This window comes from Pecten maximus, chromosome 15, assembly GCF_902652985.1.
Source record: "Pecten maximus chromosome 15, xPecMax1.1, whole genome shotgun sequence".
NCBI lineage: Eukaryota > Metazoa > Mollusca > Bivalvia > Pectinida > Pectinidae > Pecten > Pecten maximus.
This window is the reverse complement of record NC_047029.1, coordinates 22,466,249-22,489,732: the sequence shown is the minus strand read 5'-3', so window position 1 is coordinate 22,489,732 and position 23,484 is coordinate 22,466,249. Positions and strand designations below refer to the sequence as shown.

General features: G+C 35.7%; 1 protein-coding gene across 1 annotated transcript; it reads left to right on the top strand.

The window, feature by feature from the left end:
• The first annotated feature begins 4,277 nt into the window (after positions 1 to 4,277).
• LOC117343517 (116 kDa U5 small nuclear ribonucleoprotein component-like) lies at positions 4,278 to 22,381 on the top strand. The gene is made up of 27 exons (XM_033905896.1): positions 4,278 to 4,316; positions 5,666 to 5,796; positions 6,037 to 6,153; positions 6,394 to 6,430; positions 7,033 to 7,111; positions 7,480 to 7,555; positions 8,056 to 8,121; positions 8,546 to 8,581; positions 9,074 to 9,164; positions 9,566 to 9,648; positions 10,053 to 10,219; positions 11,362 to 11,489; positions 11,858 to 11,921; positions 12,695 to 12,785; positions 13,564 to 13,699; positions 13,892 to 14,019; positions 14,861 to 15,054; positions 15,623 to 15,734; positions 15,984 to 16,124; positions 16,616 to 16,709; positions 17,472 to 17,562; positions 18,222 to 18,435; positions 18,581 to 18,668; positions 19,481 to 19,599; positions 20,450 to 20,544; positions 20,839 to 21,100; positions 21,371 to 22,381. The coding sequence occupies exons 2-27, from the start codon at positions 5,674 to 5,676 to the stop codon at positions 21,464 to 21,466; spliced, it is 2,928 nt and encodes a 975-aa protein (XP_033761787.1). The 5' UTR covers positions 4,278 to 4,316; positions 5,666 to 5,673; the 3' UTR covers positions 21,467 to 22,381.
• Positions 22,382 to 23,484: the final 1,103 nt, after the last annotated feature.

Genomic DNA, 23,484 nt, shown 5'->3' with positions numbered 1-23,484 from the left:
GTTCAAATGACCTTTTCTACATTCAAGGTCACAGAGGTCGAATGTGTTAAAATCTTTAAACAACTTCTCAATAACTGAAGCTCATGGTCATGATATTGAGCCAGTGGCATACTAGGATGATGAGATTTGTGCAATTGAATGACCTTGATCACTTTCAAGGTCAAAAGGAATCTAATATGTTGAAATATTTAAATGTTTTCTCAATAACCAAGAGGCATACGGATATGACATTTAAGTCAATTAGTATGCTGGGATGAAAGACTGAGAAGATTCTTCAAAAGAACAAACCCTGACCTAATTTCAAGGTCATATGTGTGGAACATCATCTATCAGTATTCTTCATAACTCTGGTTCATGGTCCTCTTGTCAATATAAAGAGCTTCTCAGTAACCAAACAACATAGTATGTTCAAGGTCAGATATGTTAAAATCTTTAATCAATATCTTCTGAATAACCAGGAGACCTAGGGTATAAGGCCAGTAATATGTTGAGATAAAGGGCTTCCAAATTTGTTAAAATCAATTACTTTGAGTCTTATTCAGGGTCAAATGTGATAAATTCTTTAATCAATGTCTTCAGAATAACCAAGTGGCTCAGACCAGATAATGGACCTGTAGCATGTTTTGATTAAGGGCAACCATGTTTGTTCAAATAAATAACCTTGACCTACTTTCAAGGTCACATTAGTCAAATATGATAAAATCTTTTAAACAACTTCTTGACACAGAGACCTGATTGGTTGCACCTATAACATATTTATATGAAGGGCTACCATTTATAATTACCCACAGTATTCAAATGTTTTATGTTAACTTACTTTTAAGGTCACAGGGTTCAACTGCATACTGCATTTTCTTAATGACCAAGAGGTCCAGAGATCTGAAAAAGACCTGTAGCATGTTTGGATGAAGAGCAACCAAGATTGTTTAAATGAACTACATTTACCTTTTTTCAATATCACAGGGGTCAAATGTATTGTTGTCAATGTCATAGGGGTTAAATGTGTTGTGTAACAACTTCTTCTCAATTGCCAAGTAACCCAGACCCCTGATATTGGACCTGTGTCATCCTGGGATAAAAGAGTGTGTTTTTCAAATGAATGTTCTTGACCTGCTATCATTGCCACAAGGGTCAAATGTATTAAAATCTTTAAACTGACTTATTTTCAATAAGCAAATTGCACAGATACAAGATATTTGAGACTGTAAAACCCTGGGCTAAATGATGTAAGATTTACTTTCGAGGCTGTCCAGACACCTGATATCGAGTCTATAGGATGCTAGGATAAAGGAGTATCGCTATCTTATAGATGGAATGACGGGCATATCAGCTTATGTAGTGGTGCGGCGTCCGTCGTCCGTCCGTCAGTCGTCGTCAAATTTATTAGAAAATGTTCATTAACCAGGAGGCCCGGGGTCATGGTTGACTAGTAATTAACATGTTGTGGTAAAGGGTAAAAAGTTTGTTTAAATGAATCACCTTGACCCGCTGTCAAACTAGGTCACAGAGTTCAAATGTGTTAAAACTATCTGAACAAGTTCTCATTAACTGAAAGTCACAGGGTCAGGATATTGGGCGCTAAAATAATATCTGGATAAAGAAATACCAAATTTGTTTAATTCAATCACCTTCACATGTGCTAATATCTTATTCTTCTGTTCCTGAGTAATTACAGGGTTGTCATATTATACGTCCCTGGTATTACAGTCACAGGGTTAGAATATTTAGAATTGACCAGTGACTGATGAGAAATAGTATTAGACTAATTAGACTTCATTTCACAGGCCTGTTGGGCCACTTGCTATATCGTTAATGACTAGAATAAGTCCAAATCGTCTCCAAGAAATAACGTTCGCCAAAATGAACACAATTATGCAAGTGTATACAATTTTCTGAAATTAACCTGTCAATTAAATACTTTCGATGCTTATTGACTAAACGATGCTGATTAATCCTCAATCTGATTAAAATATGGATTATCAACTACAATACGTAATCTAGCTAATGATGATCTGATTGATTCATCCTACACCAGATATTTTTGTCTGATGAAATACATACTTTAATCCCAGTAAACCACCAGCGTATGCATGTGGTTAGTGTCACAGGGGATAGACGCAGACCTACGTCACACACAAAAAATAATTGTCAGATAAAGAAATTAGCCTCTCCCGACTATGAGCCGCCTCGCGACTACATATCCTGTCATGGGACAGGTCATACTCGGGATCGAGAGTCTGTTTTTTTCATCTGACAATTTTTTTTTTTTTGACGGTAGGTCCGCGCCCACCCCTGTAGTTTTAAAGAAAAAATATTAGCCCTTACTCCTACCATATCAAGTTATCAACGTTGCTATAGTAGGAGTTAGGATTTTTCCTATGAATATTAACCAGATGCAGGCGCCTGTGCTGTAAACCTTTTACAAGTAAAGAAAGAAATTTAACTAGTTTTAACATTCCAGATCAAACTGAACTGCTCTTGATAGCAATTAATTAGGCAGTTTTCTAGCAACTGCACATGATATGGGCAATTATTTTGCAGTTTAAGCAGTTATTGAAAACTGTTTACATTTCACAATTCAGAATTGAATTTGCTTGATCGAATGCTAACTGCATGCCTGCTTGTTCTGACTTCTGGTTTAAAGTATATATAACTTTTTGGACCTTAGCAGTTTGTGACACGACTATTGACATATATTATTTATTGAGATTGACAAAGGTATTGGTCGGTTAGGTTTTTCACCTTAATATATATTGACTGTATGAAAATTGTTTTATCTTATGAACTTCCATGTTTCTTCGAAACTGAATAGCTGTGAGCGACCTACTTTTTAAGGCGTCTAAGCTTCTCTTTATTAAAAAGTATCTCATTTCAACACCCCATTCCCAGTGATAATGCGTTGTATTATCATCATTATTCTATGTGCTGCAATCGTATTTGCATGGAGACCGTTCTAATTTTTGACCGCACTTTTTGTTAAACTACCGATATTTTAGTGTTTAACATTTTCTTGAAGTTTCTCTGTGTTCTTGTAATCTATATACCGTATAAGGGTATCTATATACAGAGTATTATATTATATACTATTGGCATGTCTTCTGTGCCAATAAAATATCAAGATATAAAGTGTAGAAAATCGAAAGTAGGGACATTGGAAAATAAATGACCGACTCAGATCACGCGGATTTGGACTACCTTACCGCTACAATTCTTTCTTTCCTCATTTTCCTCAACCTGAAGAACGAAAATTGGTTTTCTATTTTATTTTCTAATACACGGAGGAGCTAGCTAAAAAGAAAAGGCAGATAATACGAAAATATAATGGATCTGAGTTTGCCTTGTAAGAACGTTAAATGATGTGATGACAGAATGACAGAAAAAAAGTGCTGGAAAGCCTACGAGTCGGAGCGATAAAATCATAGGCTATTTCTTATCAAACACAGCCACAGCTAGGCGCGTGCATAGATACAATGTTAATATTAACTTTTTAGATTTGGCAGGAGTCTGGATACTGTAGAAACTACATTTTCGCAGTACCTAGACCTCTGCAAAATCTAAAATAAAACTTTACATTTTATATTCAAGCGCCTGCGCTGTATTTTAGAAAGAAAAAAAAACATTTCATTTTTTGAATCTTCAGCAATTCCATTCGAAAATTAGGTCGACTCTGTTATTTTTGATAGCTTTATATGCATAATCACAGGGATCAAAAGATGATTTGTAGTGTTTTTTCTTTTGTACATAATTATGTATGTTAAGTCGGCATCCCTGTGGTGAAAATAGCCTTCTTGGAATGACAGAATTAAGCGGTTGTGATAGTTTTAAACTATTTTGACGATTGTCTTAGTATAACGCAGTCGTTGGTATTTTTTCAATTTATCAGAATATTGTTTTTTATCTGTAACTAGCAAATTCGAAAGTAAAAAGCACTAAGTTACATTTTGTCAGAGACGTATACAAATGTCTCTGATTTTGTATTGTAAACCAGGCTGTTTTAGCTGTACTGTACATAAGTCAGCGATTATTTTGTGTTGTTTTTTTTCATATACATGTAACTATGTGCAGTTTTCGTTTGGTGCAATTGTATAGCAAAATGAATCATAAATCAGTGAGTGTATGGGGATGCCCAAATTCAATAAATTTCATATTTTTCAACATAAAAAAAAAACACGTCCTTATTTGGAAAATTTATTTCCGTATCTCAGTGTGGCGGTTTCATTTTCTTTTTATATTATCAATATCCGATCATGAAGACGCTTTAAGCTTTTTACTGACCACGCTTAACGCAAGACAAACGCTTCCGGTGGACGCATGTGGTAAGTGTTACAATAAGATTGATTTAAATGCTTAATTACACGATCAAATTACGAATTGCAATACATCTCTAGCACAGAATTATTTAAACTATTCCTCGCTTTACCCTGAGACTAATAATCTGTATCGAATAATGTTTCCACGTCGTACTGAGGGATCTCACGAGACCGGTCAAAACATCTCATCTGCCCCAAACACCAAATTTTCAAATCATGCTCACACAAAACCGTATGTGCTACCCTTCAATCTCGAAGTCATAATCGCTTGTAGATGTCTTTGGTATTTCATAAGTTTGTCAGGATACGTTTTTCTGTAAAACAGGAGCATCGTGAAATCTTTCCCAGATCTATAGCTAGCTACCATTGGCATTGTGTGATTGTTTACATCATTTTATAAGTTTATTTCCGAGGTGTAATTTAAAATATAACAAAGCACACATTCGAGTACACGAGTTGAGTCTTCTTTTCAGCTTTTGGTTTATAACACTTTAAACACCAAACAAGTGCCAAGTCATCACATGTGTTTAAAATACCATCAGTAAATTCACATTTACATAATGTAATCATATTAAAAAAATAAACAAATAAAAATCAGGGACTACTAATAATACCTAAATACTAAAACCCATGTCGTATAATCGTGGTGTATACCACAGAAATTGGATGTTCTGTGATTAAAATATTGATTGAAATATTAGCCCTCAGATGCTTCTTATCAATATAATATGAAACAGGCAATGCGTGATAAGAGCGAAGCTAGCTAGTATGCCAATGTACAACATAAAAATATAGTGATAAACGTTTCCCGTTTAAATACGAGAATGTGACCTTATATGACATGACTTTTGACAGTCGTTAACTATCGGTAGTTTTCGACATCCAGATTCTGCAACCGAGAACTGTTGGTACTTTCCATCCAAATGCAATCGCAACATCTCGGTTAATTTCCAGCAATCTTCGGAAATATGCCGAATGTTCCCAGTTCCGTCCTCGAAACCATAACTCGAGCTATATTTTATTCTCACGCTATTAGAGATATTTTTTATAAAAATAATTAGTCAGCATTATGAACACACCAACTGGATTGTACGTTATATAGACTTTTTATGTTAACAGTTTCTGCAGACATCTGCACCGGGCTCGTTACTGTTTCCGTTTCCAGCAGAAATTTTTCTGGCTGTAACATCACGCAGGACGTTATGCAAAGTTGGACTAGAATATTGTACATACGTGCACGTTAACGGTAAAGAGCTTCGCTCGCTCTTATTAATTACTTAATCATGGAATATCCAATTCCTGTGCATATTCACATATAAATATCTTATTTTACAAATACATATTAATTTTCACAGCTTGAAAGATGGATCAGGAATTATATGACGAGTTTGGTAACTACGTCGGTCCAGAACTGGATAGTGACGATGATGATAATGAAGACAGTGATGAGGAAAGAGATGAACCCTATGGTGAATATGGGGCTGATGTAAGTTTAATGCAGGAAAAATGTTCTCTTTAGTGATTTTCACTTTTATTTTTTTTAAATGAAATACAGCATCTTGATTGTTGTGTAAAGGTTAGTACTTAAATGTAGTGAGTATAGTAATGTCAAAATATATCGAGGATAATTTCCAATATTTGATTTATTGACAAACCAGTGAACACAATTTAACATTTAAAGAGTTTTACCATGTATTTGCTGATTCTAATGATCTTTAAATAACAGGAGGATGAAGATATGGATGCTGATGATGCAGATGACGTACCAGAAATGCAGGTTGTGCTTCATGAAGACAAAAAGTATTACCCTACGGCTGAAGAAGTATACGGTCCAGAAGTGGAGGTAGGCAACATCATAGTCCACTGTATTCCAAAGTAGGCTTCTATGAATGTTTCAGTGCAAACTATACACTCCCTGCAACACTGAGAGAAGTGGATGTTTCCCATAATTTTACAAAAAAATCCGATTGAACTTAAAGAAATGCATGCAGCATACAAAAAAAGTACATATTTTATAGAAGCTGTGATCTACAAAAACACACTAGAAAATTCAGGTTCTCATTACAATTTCATTTACTTTCAGACAATAGTTCAAGAAGAGGACACGCAACCACTTACAGGTGAGTTCTAAGTTGAAAAAAAAATTCTTTCGCACCTCAGTATCATTCCCATCAACCTAGAACCTGGCATAATTTAGTTTCATTGCCAGCTGATTACTTGTGAAGATAACTGTCTATGCTCTCTTCCTCCAGAATGTGTCACTTTTTCTGTCCAATACTATACATTGGATCTCATCTTCTCTTGGAATGATATACATTGTATAGAATGTCTGATACTGTAGTTATTGTTAACACAGAGATTTGTCTGTTATGTACATAAATCCATAGTAATTCTGTACATATGTTCTACTTCAGCAAAATTGTTATATACTTTATCATTATGGACTGATTCTCACTGTGTACAAGTTTTTACTGTAGCATCTCTCCAGCACATGTAGATTTTTTTGATTTTTTTTTTGTAAACACACTTTTTGAACATGTTGTACTATCAATATACTTATTTGATGAAGATGTTATGTTACTGCAAGACCAGGTACACAGGAAGATTCTGATTGGTTAGCAACCACAAAGGATTAAATATCTTTACATAGTATTTAGTTTTAAGGTTATCAACTGTAACCTGTATCCATTTACTGACAATAAATCACTTGTTTTCCTTGTAGAACCAATCATAGCTCCAGTCAAGAAGAAAAAATTTTCGATGGTGGAACAAGATTTACCAGAGACTGTTTATAACATGGAGTAAGTGACACATAAATCCATACAAACGGCTTTAAACATGGCCCCATTACTGTGATATACTGACAGATTCACCATGACTTTTGTATGAATACTGTATGTATCTTGAAAAAATTATTATGGAACTTTGTTAGCATTTTCTTTGTTCCTAAAATTCACGCTAAGTTTTGGTGCCGAGTGACTGATTTCCACAATATCAACTTGCATGCTCTAATGTAACAGGATAGGCATGCCCATGACTATTTTACACACTACACTGTATGTACAAGAACATTTAGACAGTAAAACACTGAATATTGTGTTTCATGAATAGGAGAATTTTGGAAATATTTGTCTTTAATATGTTCATCTTTTTTAATATTTTTCCCTAGATTTTTAGCCGACCTAATGGACACACCAGATCTCATTAGGAATGTCACACTTTGTGGACATTTACACCATGGTAAAGTGAGTATAGATCATTGCTCTTCTTACTGTCAACATTTGTGGACATTTACACCATGGTAAAGTGAGTATAGATCATTGTCCTTCTTACTGTCAACAGTACCACAGCATTTTACTGTTATCATTTTCTTTTGCTGAAATATATCAAAAAACCGGGTTAGGAAATTTGCAATCTAGATTTTGTATTCCCTAAAATTTGTAAAAGTTTGTTATGCAGTACAGTATGTCTGTTGAGTTGAGTAAAATTATGTTGAGAATATTTCCAGTTTTAAGTTGAGAATAGTATATATTCATAAGTAAATTCTCATAGGAAAATGATGTGTTCAATTATTGATTGACAATTGGTTTACATGATACATTCATTTTAATAACTGAACATTCATTTCATAAAAAAAGTGCTTCTAATCATTAAAACCAAAAAAGCGTATCAAAGATTGCTTCTGGTCAGTATTTTGTTATTATTTGACAATTCGATATGATATTAAATGTCTTATTTATTCCAGACATCCTTCGTTGACTGTTTGGTGTCTCAGACTCATCCCGAAATTGATGGCAAAGACGACAAAGATGTAAGATATATATATATATAAAGGCATAGAAAGTGACTATTTACACTCTTTAGTCAGATTGCTAAATTATTGGTGTCGGTTAAAGATTGATGAATATTGTCATCTGATATAAAGTAGAAAGTTGGTGGTAGTGTTCAGAGGATTAATTTAAAAATCATAACAACTGCTAAACATTTTGACAAAAAAAGCTGTAAGAGACTTAATCAATGAATTGAAGATAACAGATTGATTCCATGATTTATTGTTGGTATTTATTGCTCCAGGAAGTTAATTTTGAGATATTAATTTTTTTCACCAGGACTTAGCACACAGCTTAATGTGTAGATATATCACTGATGTTATATGTTATAGACTACCTTGTATTTATATCCAAAAGCAAGAGATGACTATCAGTATATGCTAATTTTTTCTTCTGTTTTCACAGATCCGTTACACAGACACATTGTTCACTGAACAAGAGGTAAGGCTACTGAATTACAGACATCTTTTTCCCAGCCAAAAATATTAAACTCATTCAAAGTCACACAAATCAGCTAAAACATTTTCTCTTGAGGTCCATCATCCCTAGATAGCGTACCTGTTTAAAATCTGCCAGATATTTCTCGATTTTTAACAAGTTATTTTTTCTAAGTAAGTGAAATATATTGAGGTTTTCCAAAAAGATGTTTTTAAATTTCGATTTGCTGCTATTTCTTTGACTGGTTGTGCCATAACTCATCAAAGTTACAACACTATAATATTTACCAGGTCCCGATATCATTAAGATTCTTCAGCTTTTCCATATGAAAGCGTTATTGGATTAAAGAAACAAAAATGTTAGTTAAGGAATTTTCCTTTAATACTGAAATGATTTCTTGTTAATAAATTAAGTTAAGGTATTTCCGTAAGTTATAAGGGATATTGATAGCTAGGTATTCCCAGGGTATTCAATGATGTGTTTATTATTTTACAGAGAGGTGTTAGTATAAAGGCTTCTCCGGTCACACTTGTACTACCAGACTCCAAGAATAAGTCATTCCTAGTCAATGTTTTTGACACACCAGGTAAATCTAAGCCACTAATTTCCATAGCCCTTGCATATATGATATAATAGGTCAAATATAGCCCATATTAACTCTTGTGTTGGATAGATGATGACATCATTCATATACAAAAGGTACAATGTAGGTGCTTTGTCCTAGCAAAGTTTTTGTAAACATCTGGAACTTACAACAATAATATATCAAATGGTGTTTTAGAATTCCACTTCTTCATAAAGTTGATTGCTCTGTCTGATCCACACCAGACTTGTCCTAAAATACTGTGTTGGGGCCAGAAGCCACTCACTGTTAGAATGTTCAGAAACACTTTTTTTTTGTAATCTAATATAATCCAACTGTAAATTTACTTACACTACTTTTGATTTCCATGTACTTTGTATTAACTTTTGGATTGTGTTTACCAGGCCATGTAAACTTCTCTGACGAGGTGACAGCAGCCTTCAGGATCAGTGATGGAGTTGTGGTGTTTGTGGATGCTGCTGAAGGGGTAAACAGTGATATAAATTTCTTGTTATTATCATCAGGATTAAGTGGTATAAGTCCCTGGTTCAAGTTTAGTGGTGGATACAATCCGGAAAGTTAGTGAATAAATATAAATTTCTTGTTTTTATCATCAGGACATAGTGGTATAAGTTCCTGGTTAAAGTTCAGTGGTAAACCATCAGAATATTATCCTGAAAATTAATAAATAAATATAAATCTCTGGTTTTAATAGTGGTGAGCTATGTGGAAAGTATGATGCACATTCAGAATTTAGATAAGGTTGTGTAGGTACAAGTAGCAAGTCCTTCCTACAGTTTTCCTCTCTGATATATTCTGTGTATGATAACTGTGACAACTTACTGGTGTTTTGTATGATAACGGCTGATGTAAATGACTTGACTGTAACAGGTGATGCTGAACACCGAACGCCTCATTAAGCATGCCATACAAGAGAAGCTACCTGTCACCATCTGTATCAATAAGATCGACCGTCTCATCCTGGAGCTCAAGCTGCCACCAACAGATGCCTACTTCAAGTTACGACACATTCTGGAGGAGGTGAACTCTCTCATCAGGTATACCAGTCTCCAGTGTCATTGGTTTGGTTATTTGATTTCTTTAACAGTTACATTTTAATCGGTCATAAAAAAATCTGTAAAATGGTCAAGTAAAATGGTCTTTTTTCAAATTCATGGGAAAGACCTCATTTATAAGTGTTATATATCCTAGGAATTGACCACTAGATAAAGCTGTGTGATAAACTGTGTGATATATTATAGGGAGTGACCACTAGATAAAGCTGTGTGATATATTTTAGGGAGTGACCACTGGATAAAGCTGTGTGATATATTATAGGGAGTGACCACTAGATAAAGCTGTGTGATATATTATAGGGAGTGACTACTAGATAAAGCTGTGTGATATATTATAGGGAGTGACCACTTGATAAAGCTGTGTGATATATTATAGGGAGTGACCACTTGATAAAGCTGTGTGATATATTATACGGAGTGACCACTGGATAAAGTTGTGTGATATATTATAGGGAGTGACCGCTGGATAAAGCTTTGTGATATATTATAGGGAGTGACCGCTATATAAAACTGTGTGATATATTATACGGAGTGACCACTAGATAAAGCTGTGTGATATGTTATAGGGAGTGACCACTAGATAAAACTGTGTGATATATTATATGAAGTGACCACTTGATAAAGCTGTGTGATATATTATACGGAGTGACCACTGGATAAAGTTGTGTGATATATTATAGGGAGTGAACGCTGGATAAAGCTTTGTGATATATTATAGGGAGTGACTACTAGATAAAGCTGTGTGATATATTATAGGGAGTGACCACTAGATAAAGCTGTGTGATATATTATAGGGAGTGACCACTGGATAAAGCTGTGTGATATATTATAGGGAGTGACCACTGGATAAAGCTGTGTGATATATTATAGGGAGTGACCACTAGATAAAGCTGTGTGATATATTATACGGAGTGACCACTAGATAAAGCTGTGTGATATATTATAGGGAGTGACCACTAGATAAAGCTGTGTGATGTATTATAGGGAGTGACCACTATATAAAACTGTGATATATTATACGGAGTGACCACTGGATAAAGCTGTGTGATATATTATACGGAGTGACCACTAGATAAAGCTGTGTGATTGCGACCTATTATACAGTGTTTTTTATCTATTTTCAGTGTTTATGCCGAAGACGAAGAGAATAAGTCAGTTTCTCCATTGCTGGGAAATGTTTGTTTTGCGAGCTCCTACTACCGGTTCTGTTTCACTCTGGGCTCATTTGCCAAGATATATGGGGACACCTATGGTAAGTTACAATAACAGTGTAACTTACTTCAATCATGTCCTGATTATCTCTCGCTTTCTGTGGGAGGGGCATATATATTGTGATTATTTTCTCTGAGAAGATGATAAATATACAAGTGATCATCAATCAGGATATCTAATTATAGCATCATTGTCATTTCTTCTCTTGTTTTGTTATTCCACCGATGTTTGTATTGGCCTCTGTCTATACTTTCTTATATGATCTTACCACATCTAAACATTTTGACATAAAACATACATGGCATGGTTTCGTTTCTGATGAGAAAAACACTTAATTCCCAGAATCTATTGCATTTTAAACTCCACTAAAAGTGTCAAGGGATAATTTTATTTAATTTTAATTTTTAGGAGGCATCAATGAAAAGGAGTTTGCAAGACGATTATGGGGAGACATGTACTTCAACAGTAAAACGTAAGTACAGTACATGTACTTCAACAGTAAAACGTAAGTACAGTACGTGTACTTCAACAGTAAAACGTAAGTACCGTACATGTACTTCAACAGTAAAACGTAAGTACAGTACATGTACTTCAACAGTAAAACGTAAGTACAGTACATGTACTTCAACAGTAAAACGTAAGTACAGTACATGTACTTCAACAGTAAAACGTAAGTACAGTACAATTGTCATGTACTTCAACAGTAAAACGTAAGTACAGTACATGTACTTCAACAGTAAAATGTAAGTACAGTACAATTGTCATGTACTTCAACAGTAAAACGTAAGTACAGTACATGTACTTCAACAGTAAAACGTAAGTACAGTACATGTACTTCAACAGTAAAACGTAAGTACAGTACATGTTATTATACCTTTACGTTATTTTCTCTATATAAAAGTAATGTGATAATTTGACTATCAGCCTCGAGAGGATTGCGCATGTGTTTCCAGGACTATCACACCGTATGACAGTTCGAAAAAACTGTCACACTGCAAACTGTCACACGGCAAACTGTCACATGGCAAACTGTCACATAGTACTCATCAACAACTATTTCCCTCGGGCTAAAGCCCTCATGCAACAGTTGTTGCTTCGGGGCTGTCAAAATTACTATCGCCCTCATACCCATTTGATAACTGTATACTACTATTGAAATATGAATGACTAATTCTCATTATGTTTTAAAGACTCTTTGTCTTCAATGTTAAAAATGGTAAGATTTAATTGTTTTGTATGATACAGGAGAAAGTTTACTAAGAAGTCACCAAATAATACATGTCAGAGGAGTTTTGTGGAGTTTATTCTGGAGCCATTGTACAAACTCTTCTCACAGGTAATGTATTGTTCATAGCTCCCAAAGTTACCTACATCTCCTGTTCTTTTGTAAAAGAAATTTGGGTATTAAGCCAATGATGCTGAAAAAAAGACAAAGAAAAAAGAAAAAATTTAAATAGTGGTGTAATTTAAAATAAAGATTTCAGTAAATCTTTCCTGAATTTTTAATTTGGTTCAAAAAGCTCATCTTTAACATGGTCTTTCTCTGTTTGTAATTTTAAAGTAATTTTTCAACAAAGTATCTTTGATTGATTGATTTATTCACAAATATGCCCCTGACCACAAATAAACCTTCCTTTATTCTTTTCAGTTGTTCACAAATAAGTCCTCCCCAAACTTTAATACTAAGCTAGGGGGAGGGCTTATTTGAGGATAATACTAAGCTAGGGGAGGGGGCGTATTTGAGGATAATACTTAGCTAGGGGAGGGGGCGTATTTGAGGATAATACTAAGCTAGGGGAGAGGGCATATTTGAGGATAATACTAAGCTAGGGGAGAGGGCGTATTTGAGGATAATACTAAGCTAGGGGAGGGGGCGTATTTGAGGATAAATATGGTAAATTTACTCTCAAACTATCAATATCTGTATTCTCTGAACTTTCATCAAATGTGAAAATAGCAGTTCATCTTCTCCCAAGCAGTTCATTTTCACTTCCTATGTCCATGTTGTCATCTTTTTTAATCAGTTGACAAGTACTCTAATGTTACACCAGGAAAAATTTATAAAGTAAGACAAATCTTGTGGAGACATTGAGGATTTTGTGTGACTGTTACAGGTTGTTGGAGATGTTGACGAATGTTTGCCCAGGTTGTGTGATGAACTTGGAATCTCACTGACCAAAGAAGAGAGGAAAATGAACATCCGTCCCTTATTGCGAATTGTGTGCCGAAGGTTCTTCGGTGATTTTACTGGTAAGGATTAGAAATACACTGTACACTGTATCTGTGACATACACAACTGCTACCACGATTGTTTTCTTTTAACAAGTCTGTCTACTTTTGGAGTTTCATGATATTTAATGTGTAAATGCTTGCTAGGTTTTGTGACCATATGTTATGTTTTCTTGCCAGGTTTTGTGACCATATGTTTTATTTTCTTGTCAGGTTTTGTTGACATGTGTGTTGAACATCTGCCTAGTCCTGCTGAAAACGCCAAGAACAAGATAGATCATGTCTACACAGGATCTAGTGACTCGGATCTGGCAGAGGTCATGTGTACATGTGACCCTGATGTAAGTTCTAAGGTCATTTGTTCTCGCCAACAAAAAAACGGAAACTAAAACTTTTAATGCATGTTAAAGTTAATTCAGTTAGTACCGAAATAAGTCTGTCACCAGACTACCTCTTTGTTATGAGGATAACTCCCAGTCATATTTTTTTATGGGGCCGCGGTGGCCGAGTGGTTAAGGTGTCCGACACTTTAACGCTAGCCTTCCACCTCTGGGTTGCGAGTTCGAAACCTACGTGGGGCAGTTGCCAGGTACTGACCGTATGCCGGTGGTTTTTCTCCTGGTTCTCCGGCTTTCCTCCACCTCCAAACCTGGCACGGCCTTAAATGACCCTGGCTGTTAATAGGACGTTAAACAAAAACAAACAAACAAACCAAACAGTCATATTTTAGGTGTACTTTTTGAGAATTTAAGTCTTGTCCCTTTTCTGTGCTTGACCCAAATTATTCTTACTTTAAAAAGTGTTGCTGATTAACTTTTCATCTCCTTTTTACAGTTTTGTTCATCAAAACCTCTTTTTAAGATCCATGCCAATTACAAATTTTGTAATGCATTGTATAATTGTATGTAATTCTCTTTAGATTCAGATTCAGATTCTTTATTTCCTTGTATTTTTCAACACATCAGAGAAACAAAACAATACAATGTAATATTGTATGACACAATACACAATTATTAAAGTACATGTCCATTACGCTTAATATACACATATATGAGAATTGCTATTGGTTATTGGTAATGGTTACTAGTGTTGATGAAGTAAATAAGTTATTTCTTTTGCAGTGAACGTACTATATGCTAATGCTATGGTGCTTATTTCACACCAATTTAATGATGTTTTCAGGGCCCACTGATGGTGCATACGACCAAGCTATTCCCTACGCAGGACGCCACAAGTTTCCATGTATACGGCCGTGTTGTCAGTGGCACGCTGTACGCTAACCAAGAAGTCAAGATCCTTGGAGAAAACTATTCGCTCCAGGATGAGGAAGACTCTCGATTTGGTCAAGTTGGCAGGCTGTGGATCTCAGAGGCCAGGTATGATGCTGGTCCCGTGCTATGGCCTTTACCTCTAACTGTTGTTAAAATTTCACTTCCTGATGAATAGGGTATTGAAAGGCTAGGTGTAAATATTTAAGATATGTGATAGTTTGTGCATATGTCCACATCTTTGACTGCTATTCAAAGTATACACACAGTGAAATACCTTTGGAGAATTGTTATGTGTTAGTGTTGTTGACTTTTATGTACAGTACACTGAGCTGTATGACATGTACTTTCAGTCAATGTTATGTATAAAATAAATGGTGTATTGAAAAAAAAAAGTCTACTTTTACCAGTGATGTTTGGTTTGGATACATCATGCATCAAATTAACAGTTAAGATAAGCAGAGAAATGTTTTCATGGGTTGTTATAGGTAGAAAGCAGAGGTAAACCGAGTGTTGTTTTCTTTGGGGTTTTTATTGGTACACAGTGGATGTAAACCGAGTGTTGTTTTCTGTGTTGTTATATGTACAAAGTGGAGGTAAACCGAGTGTTGTTTTTATGGGTTCTTATAGGTACAAAGTGGAGGTAAACCGAGTGTTGTTTTCTGTGTTGTTATAGGTACAAAGTGGAGGTTAACCGAGTGCCTGCTGGGAACTGGGTGCTGATCGAAGGTATAGATCAACCCATAGTGAAGACAGCCACCATTACAGATGTATCTGGTAACGACGAGGTAAGATATCGTTGTACAGCGACAGAACAGAGAGAGTCATATTTTACTTCATTGACCATATTGTTAAGGGGCATGCTTAATTGCAAATATATATGCCCCTTTATTGGAAGTCTTTGAAGAAAAGAGGTCAGACATTTGTGTAGCTAATGTTCATAATGTTTTATGAAACAGCCATACCCTTGTGTTGTGGCTTATCACTTTGTGTTTGAAAGCCTGGCGCTTACTTTTCCTACTGTTGTTATGTTATAGGTACACATTTTCCGACCTTTGAAGTTTAACACAAACTCTGTGATGAAGATCGCCGTGGAACCAGTAAACCCTTCAGAACTGCCCAAAATGCTGGACGGATTAAGGAAGGTCAACAAGAGCTACCCTCTCCTGAATACAAAGGTATGACAGTGGGTCATAGCCTTAGGCAGTACAACCATGAAGGACTTTTAATATTTAGAGACTTCCGCCCTTTTTATCCTATGCATGTTACTTCTTGATGTTAATTAGCTTCCATAGTTTACTTTTGTCCCTTTCCAGGAGAATAAGGATTAGGAATAAGGTTGGACGTTAGATCATATCCAGTATCATTAAATGAAATTAAAGAAAACCTTCTATTTTGATTGATTAGTTTAATTTATTAATGGGGTGACTCATGTGGAAGTGACCCTGAAAGAGAAGGGAGGTAATTTTAGTTTCTGCTACATAACTTTATTGATTATTAATTTCTATTAATTTCTGTTTGCCCAAGGTTTTTAAGGGATACAGATTTTTTTGACAGTTCATTGTGTTCCCATTTGTTTTTAAGGTTAAATCCCCTTTTTTTTTCTTCTTTTTTTTTTAAAGACCATTTAAACATTTTGAAGTGTGACAGTATCAGTGATTTTTGACAGGTTGAGGAGTCGGGTGAACACATTGTGTTGGGAACGGGAGAACTTTACTTGGACTGTGTGATGCATGACCTCCGGAAAATGTACTCGGAGATTGGTAAATATCCTACATATTCTTAAAACTGTATACACCAAATATGCAATAAATATTTGAGAAAAATACAGTAACTACATAAAAATGTGTGGTTTGATACAAAACTGTCGATTCCTGGTGCACAAAATTATGTTGTACATGTATTGGTTCCCCCAAGAACTTCAGGGAAATGGCACAATGTGGAGTAATAATGACTGTCTTTTGAAAATGTCAAGTAACATACCTTTCAGAGATACATGTACTGATATCAAATTAGGTATGTATTAATTGGGGCTTCAGGTTCAATAAAAATGCTACCGACCCCAAGACTTCAAAATAAAATAAAAAATGTCTGCCTATCACCCTCACAAATCCATGATGTGCAGGATGGTTGTGTTTTATCAGAGTGTAGTAAGGTGTAGGTTTACTTTGGTCAAGTAGTTTTATGTTATTTTGTCTCTAATCATTTTGTATTTTATCTGAGTATAGTAAGGTGTTGATTTACTTCGGTCAAGTAGTTTTATGTTATTTTGTCTCTAATCATTTTATATTTTATCTGAGTATAGTAAGGTGTTGATTTACTTCGGTCAAGTAGTTTTATGTTATTTTGTCTCTAATCATTTTATATTTTATCCGAGTATAGTAAGGTGTAGGTTTACTTCGGTCAAGTAGTTTTATGTTATTTTGTCTCTAATCATTTTATATTTTATCCGAGTATAGTAAGGTGTTGATTTACTCTTGTCTATGTTGTTCTTTCTCTAATCATTTTATACCTTATAATTTCAGACATAAAAGTAGCTGATCCGGTAGTGTCATTCTGTGAAACTGTAGTGGAAACATCTTCACTAAAATGTTTTGCTGAAACACCAAACAAAAGGTAAGCTATATTGTTAAATCTTCCATCATATACTGTTAATAATTCCTTTGGTTCTGTATTACCATATTCAATCAGGAATAAACTCTAGTAATAGTACCATCCATATCTACCGCAGTTCGGTAACAAATGCTATCTCATTGTCCTGCTGTCACTCTGCCTCTGATTTTGAGTCAAATTCATTGGCTTCCTGGGCTTGTTACAGGATATATGTGGTGTACTAGAACTCATAAATTTTGAACACCCACTGCATAAAGTTGGCTACCTACAGGTATTTTGCCTATATTTGTTTAAATATAAGTTGTTGCTGTGGTAGAGAATTCTTCAGATATCCCTCATATCCTGTCAATAGTTACTCCAGTTTTGAGGAGTAACCTGCTGGTATCCCTTATACACTCTACAAGTTCCTCTTAACAAGTTGAGTATTTAAACCCTCAGGTCTGGATTTTAGAAAGAGAAAAAATAAAAGTTTCCTATTAAAAAAATATGACATATACATACCTGGTGAACAGGTTTGGTTTGTTATTGTTTTATGTCATTTTAATACAATAGACGAACAGAAAACAAATCATAGGAGACAAATTTAGCATGATGAGAACTTTTTACCATTGGTGTTTATTATTATGTTATAAAATGATAGACATTTAAAATTGTTTTTACAGAAACAAGTTGACAATGATTGCTGAACCTCTAGAGAAAGGACTGGCAGAGGATATTGAAAATGAGATTGTACAGATCACGTGGCCGAGGAAAAGACTTGGAGAATTCTTTCAGACTAAATATGACTGGGATTTGCTGGCTGCTCGATCTATATGGGCCTTTGGGCCTGACGCTACTGGCCCAAACATCCTTGTAGACGACACGCTACCATCAGAGGTATAGGCTCACACAATGTCTAAATATTATTTACAGGATGTCAAGAAAAATGTCTTAATTTTACAAAACAGTTTTCAATTAACTTGATGAAAATGTGTATATTAGTGAAAATTGTGACTACATTAAGCTTTGATATTGTTGACAGGTAGAGAAAAGCCTATTAGGTGCTGTGAAGGACAGCATCGTACAGGGATTCCAGTGGGCCACACGGGAGGGACCTCTTTGTGATGAACGTGAGTACTGGGACAGACTACCATCATACACTTTGTAAAATCCCACAATGTTTCCTAGGGGGCATACGTGAATGTTGATAATAGCAATGCAATAAAATGGCTACCAAGAAGTGTTACTTTTTTCCGGCTTCACAGGAACTGGGGCATTTCTTAGGCCATTTTGAGACTTGATGGTGGAATTATCAGCTTTATTAATAATACAGGTTTGAAACTTGACACAGTTAATACGAATCAATACACAGAGTTCCTCACAATAATCAAAGCAATGTAAATACAAGACATAACTAACCACCTAAATAAAAAACCACTAACAGTAAGATGAGTGGAAATGAGGTTGACCTTCAACCAGTGTATAGAAAATAAACTATTGGAAAAAAAGTACCAATACATAATACACAACCAGTGTATGTGAAATTAAAGTAAGATTTTGGTTATTAAAATTAAAATGCAGTTCAAACAAACTCTTTTGAAAGGGATATAACTTTTACATGAAAAATGTAGTTTCAAGTACTAAAGTTAATGAATCCAACCAAGTTGAGATATGCTGTCCTGCAGTAGTTTACATGATATGTTGGGTGGTTGGGTTGCAAAGTTGTAGCACACTTGCCTTTCACCTAGGCGGCCGGGGTCATCTGCACGACCACCTGGTTTTCCCCGGGTACTCTGGGATCCTCCCACAGCAAGACCCTCGCATGCTTCAATCCCGTCCAACATGCTTGATTAATATAAGTTGATATAACTTGTTTCGCAATTGCTGTAAAATAAATAAAGTTTAAAACATTAACAGCTTATTGTCATAATTCCCATTGTAGCTATCAGGAATGTAAAGTTCAAGATCCTTGATGCCGTGATAGCACAAGAACCGATACACAGGGGAGGTGGCCAGATTATTCCAACAGCCAGAAGAGTAGCCTACTCTGCATTCTTAATGGTAAGAGGAATTGAATGGAAACAGCCGGTTTTCATGAATGTTTGCAATAGCTGATTTATATTAAGGGCCATTCCAGTATATACCCCACAGAGGACGGGGCACCAGATTTATCTAACTTAGACTGCTGAGATACGGTATCATAGAATATGTTTTCTTACCTACTTCACAGGGTTATCCTGTGGTTGCTTGGGAAACAATAAATCATTCTCACACAGGGGGGTATAGACAGCTGGCATTCACTATATGACGCTGCTCACAATAACGTAACATCATCATTTTACGTATGTAACATCATCATTTTACGTTGAGTAACCATGTCATGAATGATGACATCATTAATTTTGATGCACATTCCAAGGAGCATTGCAGATGGCACAATGAAAAACTTGCATAATAGCTTACATTTGGTTGCAAGTATGCGAAAAATAATCAAACAAGGGTCTGTTCCTTGGACAGGGATATCTCAACCCTCGTGTAAGAGTGTGGCCAGTCAGCACAAGTCTTGCCTCGTTCTGGTCAGCCAAACTCTTACACGAGGGTTGAGAATATGTTAGATTCTATTAGTCTTTTCTCCAGTAGACACCATGCATAGGTTTTCTATAAAATTGGGAGATGTAAAAAGATGTTCTATTGAAATTTTTACTAGATAAAACATATTCATGTTCTTAAATTACATATGAAACAAGTGTATGGTTAACCGAACCAATGAATTATTACTGTAGAGGTAACTAGAATGGTTAGATATACTGCTTACCTGTATAAATTAGTCTCTGTGTAGAGTAATGATATTGAACCTGTATCAAGTTAAGTATTCAATCAGCTGTATATTGTAGACAAATGTCTGTTTTAGGCCACGCCACGAATGATGGAGCCGTACAATTTTGTGGAGGTGATGGCTCCCGCTGACTGTGTGTCTGCTGTATATACTGTCCTTGCACGGAGGAGGTAGGTCGTAAAATCCTTACTGATTTGATCTTGTGGCACACTTATTTGACCTTTTGACACACTTATTTTACCTTGTGACACTTATTATACTGACACCAACAAGTTTGACCTTAGTCTTAGTTGACCTTGAGACACACAAATTTGACCTTGTAGTATTCTGATCTTGTTATAAAAGTTTGACATTGTGACACAACTATTTGACTTTGTGACATTCTGATTTTACACCATTACACACAGAGGAGACTTTTGTTGTATTTTAAGAATCACTATGTAAACATATCTTTACAATTGCAGAGGCCATGTTACCCAGGATGCACCAGTGCCTGGCTCACCACTATACACAATCAAAGCCTTCATTCCTGCCATCGATTCTTTCGGATTTGAGACTGACCTTCGAACACATACTCAAGGTCAAGCGTTCTGCCTATCCGTGTTTCACCATTGGCAGATTGTACCTGGAGATCCCCTAGACAAAAGCATTACAATCCGCCCCCTAGAGCCACAGCCAGCCACACATCTGGCCAGGGAGTTCATGATCAAGTCACGTCGCAGGAAGGTAGGTTATCTAATAGTAATAATGGATGAGAAATGGTATTTCTTTATTTACCTTCTGGGGTTTAAAATTACACAGGAATGAAATGTTACAATTTTCTGTCTGGGAACTTATCCCTACAATAATTAATGTTAAATTGAGAAATATTGACCGATGCTTTGTGGCCTAAGAGATATTGACCAGTGACTGATGTCCTGAGAAGTTCTGACCAGTGTCCCGAGAAATTGTTGCCTGAGAAATATTAACAAGTCATGTTTCTTCTTAAAATTTTAGGGTCTGAGTGAAGATGTCAGCATCAACAAGTTCTTCGACGACCCTATGTTGTTGGAGTTGGCGAAACAGGACGTCATGCTCAACTATCCAATGTGATGACACTCAGGACATGTAGGACGTGTGCAAACTCATCAAATCTTTATCACCTGAAAGTTGGACCAGAAAAAGGGCACCTCTTAAAGAATAGCCCCTGGAAACTTCACCAAGGCTTTGTGAACTCAAAGAGACAGTCAAACATTTTCAATCAAGGAAAATTTTGTTCTTATTTTTGGGCGAGCTGTCTTGGTAGTTACTGTAGTATCTGGGACTTAAAGGAAGATTTGTGGACAGAAAGGAGTCATACCTGGCCAGACTTATACGTCTGGTACCTATGGAGGAGAAGGGTTGTCATGGACCAGTTTAGGTTATTACCATTAAGATGTCTTTATGTTCTGTGTACTGTGAAGTCTACCATTGTCTTGAGTACCTAAGAGACGTTTTGCAATTCATGGAATAAAGATCTAGACATTTAAAAGATAATCCAATAGTTGCATCATGGATATGGTCAATAGATTATTAACTGAATACATCAATTAATAAAAGTTCGATCAAAATACCTTTGAAGAAACTGTCCTGCAACTAGGTATATCTCAAAACACAGGTTGAACTTTTTGGACATTTGGAAAGGAAATTTTGAACAATAAGTTCCTGTATAAATATATGAAAGAGTATAGGTCGTGAAACGGCAGTAAAAGATGAAGGATGAGTGAGAGCAGCATCATTATATCATTGTTACATTGTATCATTGTTACATTGTATCATTATTACATCGTACATTGTATCATTGTTATATTGTAACTTTGTATCATTGTTACATCATGTGTTGTATCATTGTTACATTGTTACATTGTATCATTGTTACATTGTATCATTGTTACATTGTATCATTGTATCATTATTCATTGTCATGTAATTATATCATGTTGTCATATAATATTTCAGTATGTAAATAAATAGGATCCAGAGATATTGTGTTTTCTTCTGTTGTTACATGTTAGAAAAAAATCACTCCTGTAGCAAAGATCGGGGATGAAGGGTGTATACTAATTGAGGATGTCTGTCTGGCCGCTCTGTTCATTGGCAGAATTACGTTTGCAATGTGGATATCGTATACACTCACAAAAGCAAAAAACAAAATTATATACAAAACAACAAAAACAAAAAATCCCCCCTCCCCCCTTTTAAAATGGCACCCACGATGAAGAAATATATCTTATTAACATCAACATATGAGAAAAAAAATACTTTAAATTACGCTTGTAAGACCGTGTTGATGTGTGCTTAGTACATCAGAAAACTGTTGAAAGAGTTGTCCAGACAAGATTATGTTTACAAACGTAGGAAAAGGGGCACAACTGCCATACATGTAGACGGGCCAAAATGGAAGAGCGGGTTTATAAAATGTGTCGGTGTGTGTTGACTACGACAGTGAAGTTTCGAAAACTTTGGATAAAAAACTGTAGGAGTTGTCCGGACAAGATTCAGTCAAGTCATAGCTTAACAGAACATGTCTGCCATTTAAGCAATGAACAGCGGTTTTAATGTTGTTATTGTCGATATGGTAGCAAGATGTATGGTGGGCAAATGGCATGGGAACCCGTTAGTGTTATAGCCCGAGGCACTGGGTGTTATAGGCGTATGATGGCAACTGCCTCTTAGCATTGTGTCAATGGGGAAATGCGGAGCAAATGTAAATATAAACGTGTGTTCAACTTAAGTGTGTGATGAAGTGAAGAAAACTGTTGGAGTTGTCCGGATAAAATACCGACACAAATAAAACAGGCGAACAACTCCAGTATTGAGTATATACGCCCTACTTATAAACCGCCACATGAATGACGTCACCATTTACACCATGACAACAGAAAATCTCTACATGAATGACGTCACCATTTACACCATGACAACAGAAAATCTCTATGCCCCATGCATTTATGTCACACGTCAGTTGTTCATACAAATTGAATTTAAAAGTGCAAATCGTACAAACGGTATGATTCCGTCATATATATCTAATGTACGGACATGGCCGAGACCCCCCCCCCCCCCCCCCCCCCCCCCCCCCCCCCCCCCTA

What these genes read in the sequence shown, in the direction of transcription:
- LOC117343517 (XM_033905896.1), top strand. Translation starts at nt 5,674, where the DNA reads ATGGATCAGGAATTATATGACGAGTTTGGTAACTACGTCGGTCCAGAA. An exon ending in TATACGGTCCAGAAGTGGAG is followed by an intron (nt 6,154 to 6,393) that starts GTAGGCAACATC and finishes ATTTACTTTCAG; the next exon opens with ACAATAGTTCAAGAAGAGGA. An exon ending in GCTGAAACACCAAACAAAAG is followed by an intron (nt 17,563 to 18,221) that starts GTAAGCTATATT and finishes TTGTTTTTACAG; the next exon opens with AAACAAGTTGACAATGATTG.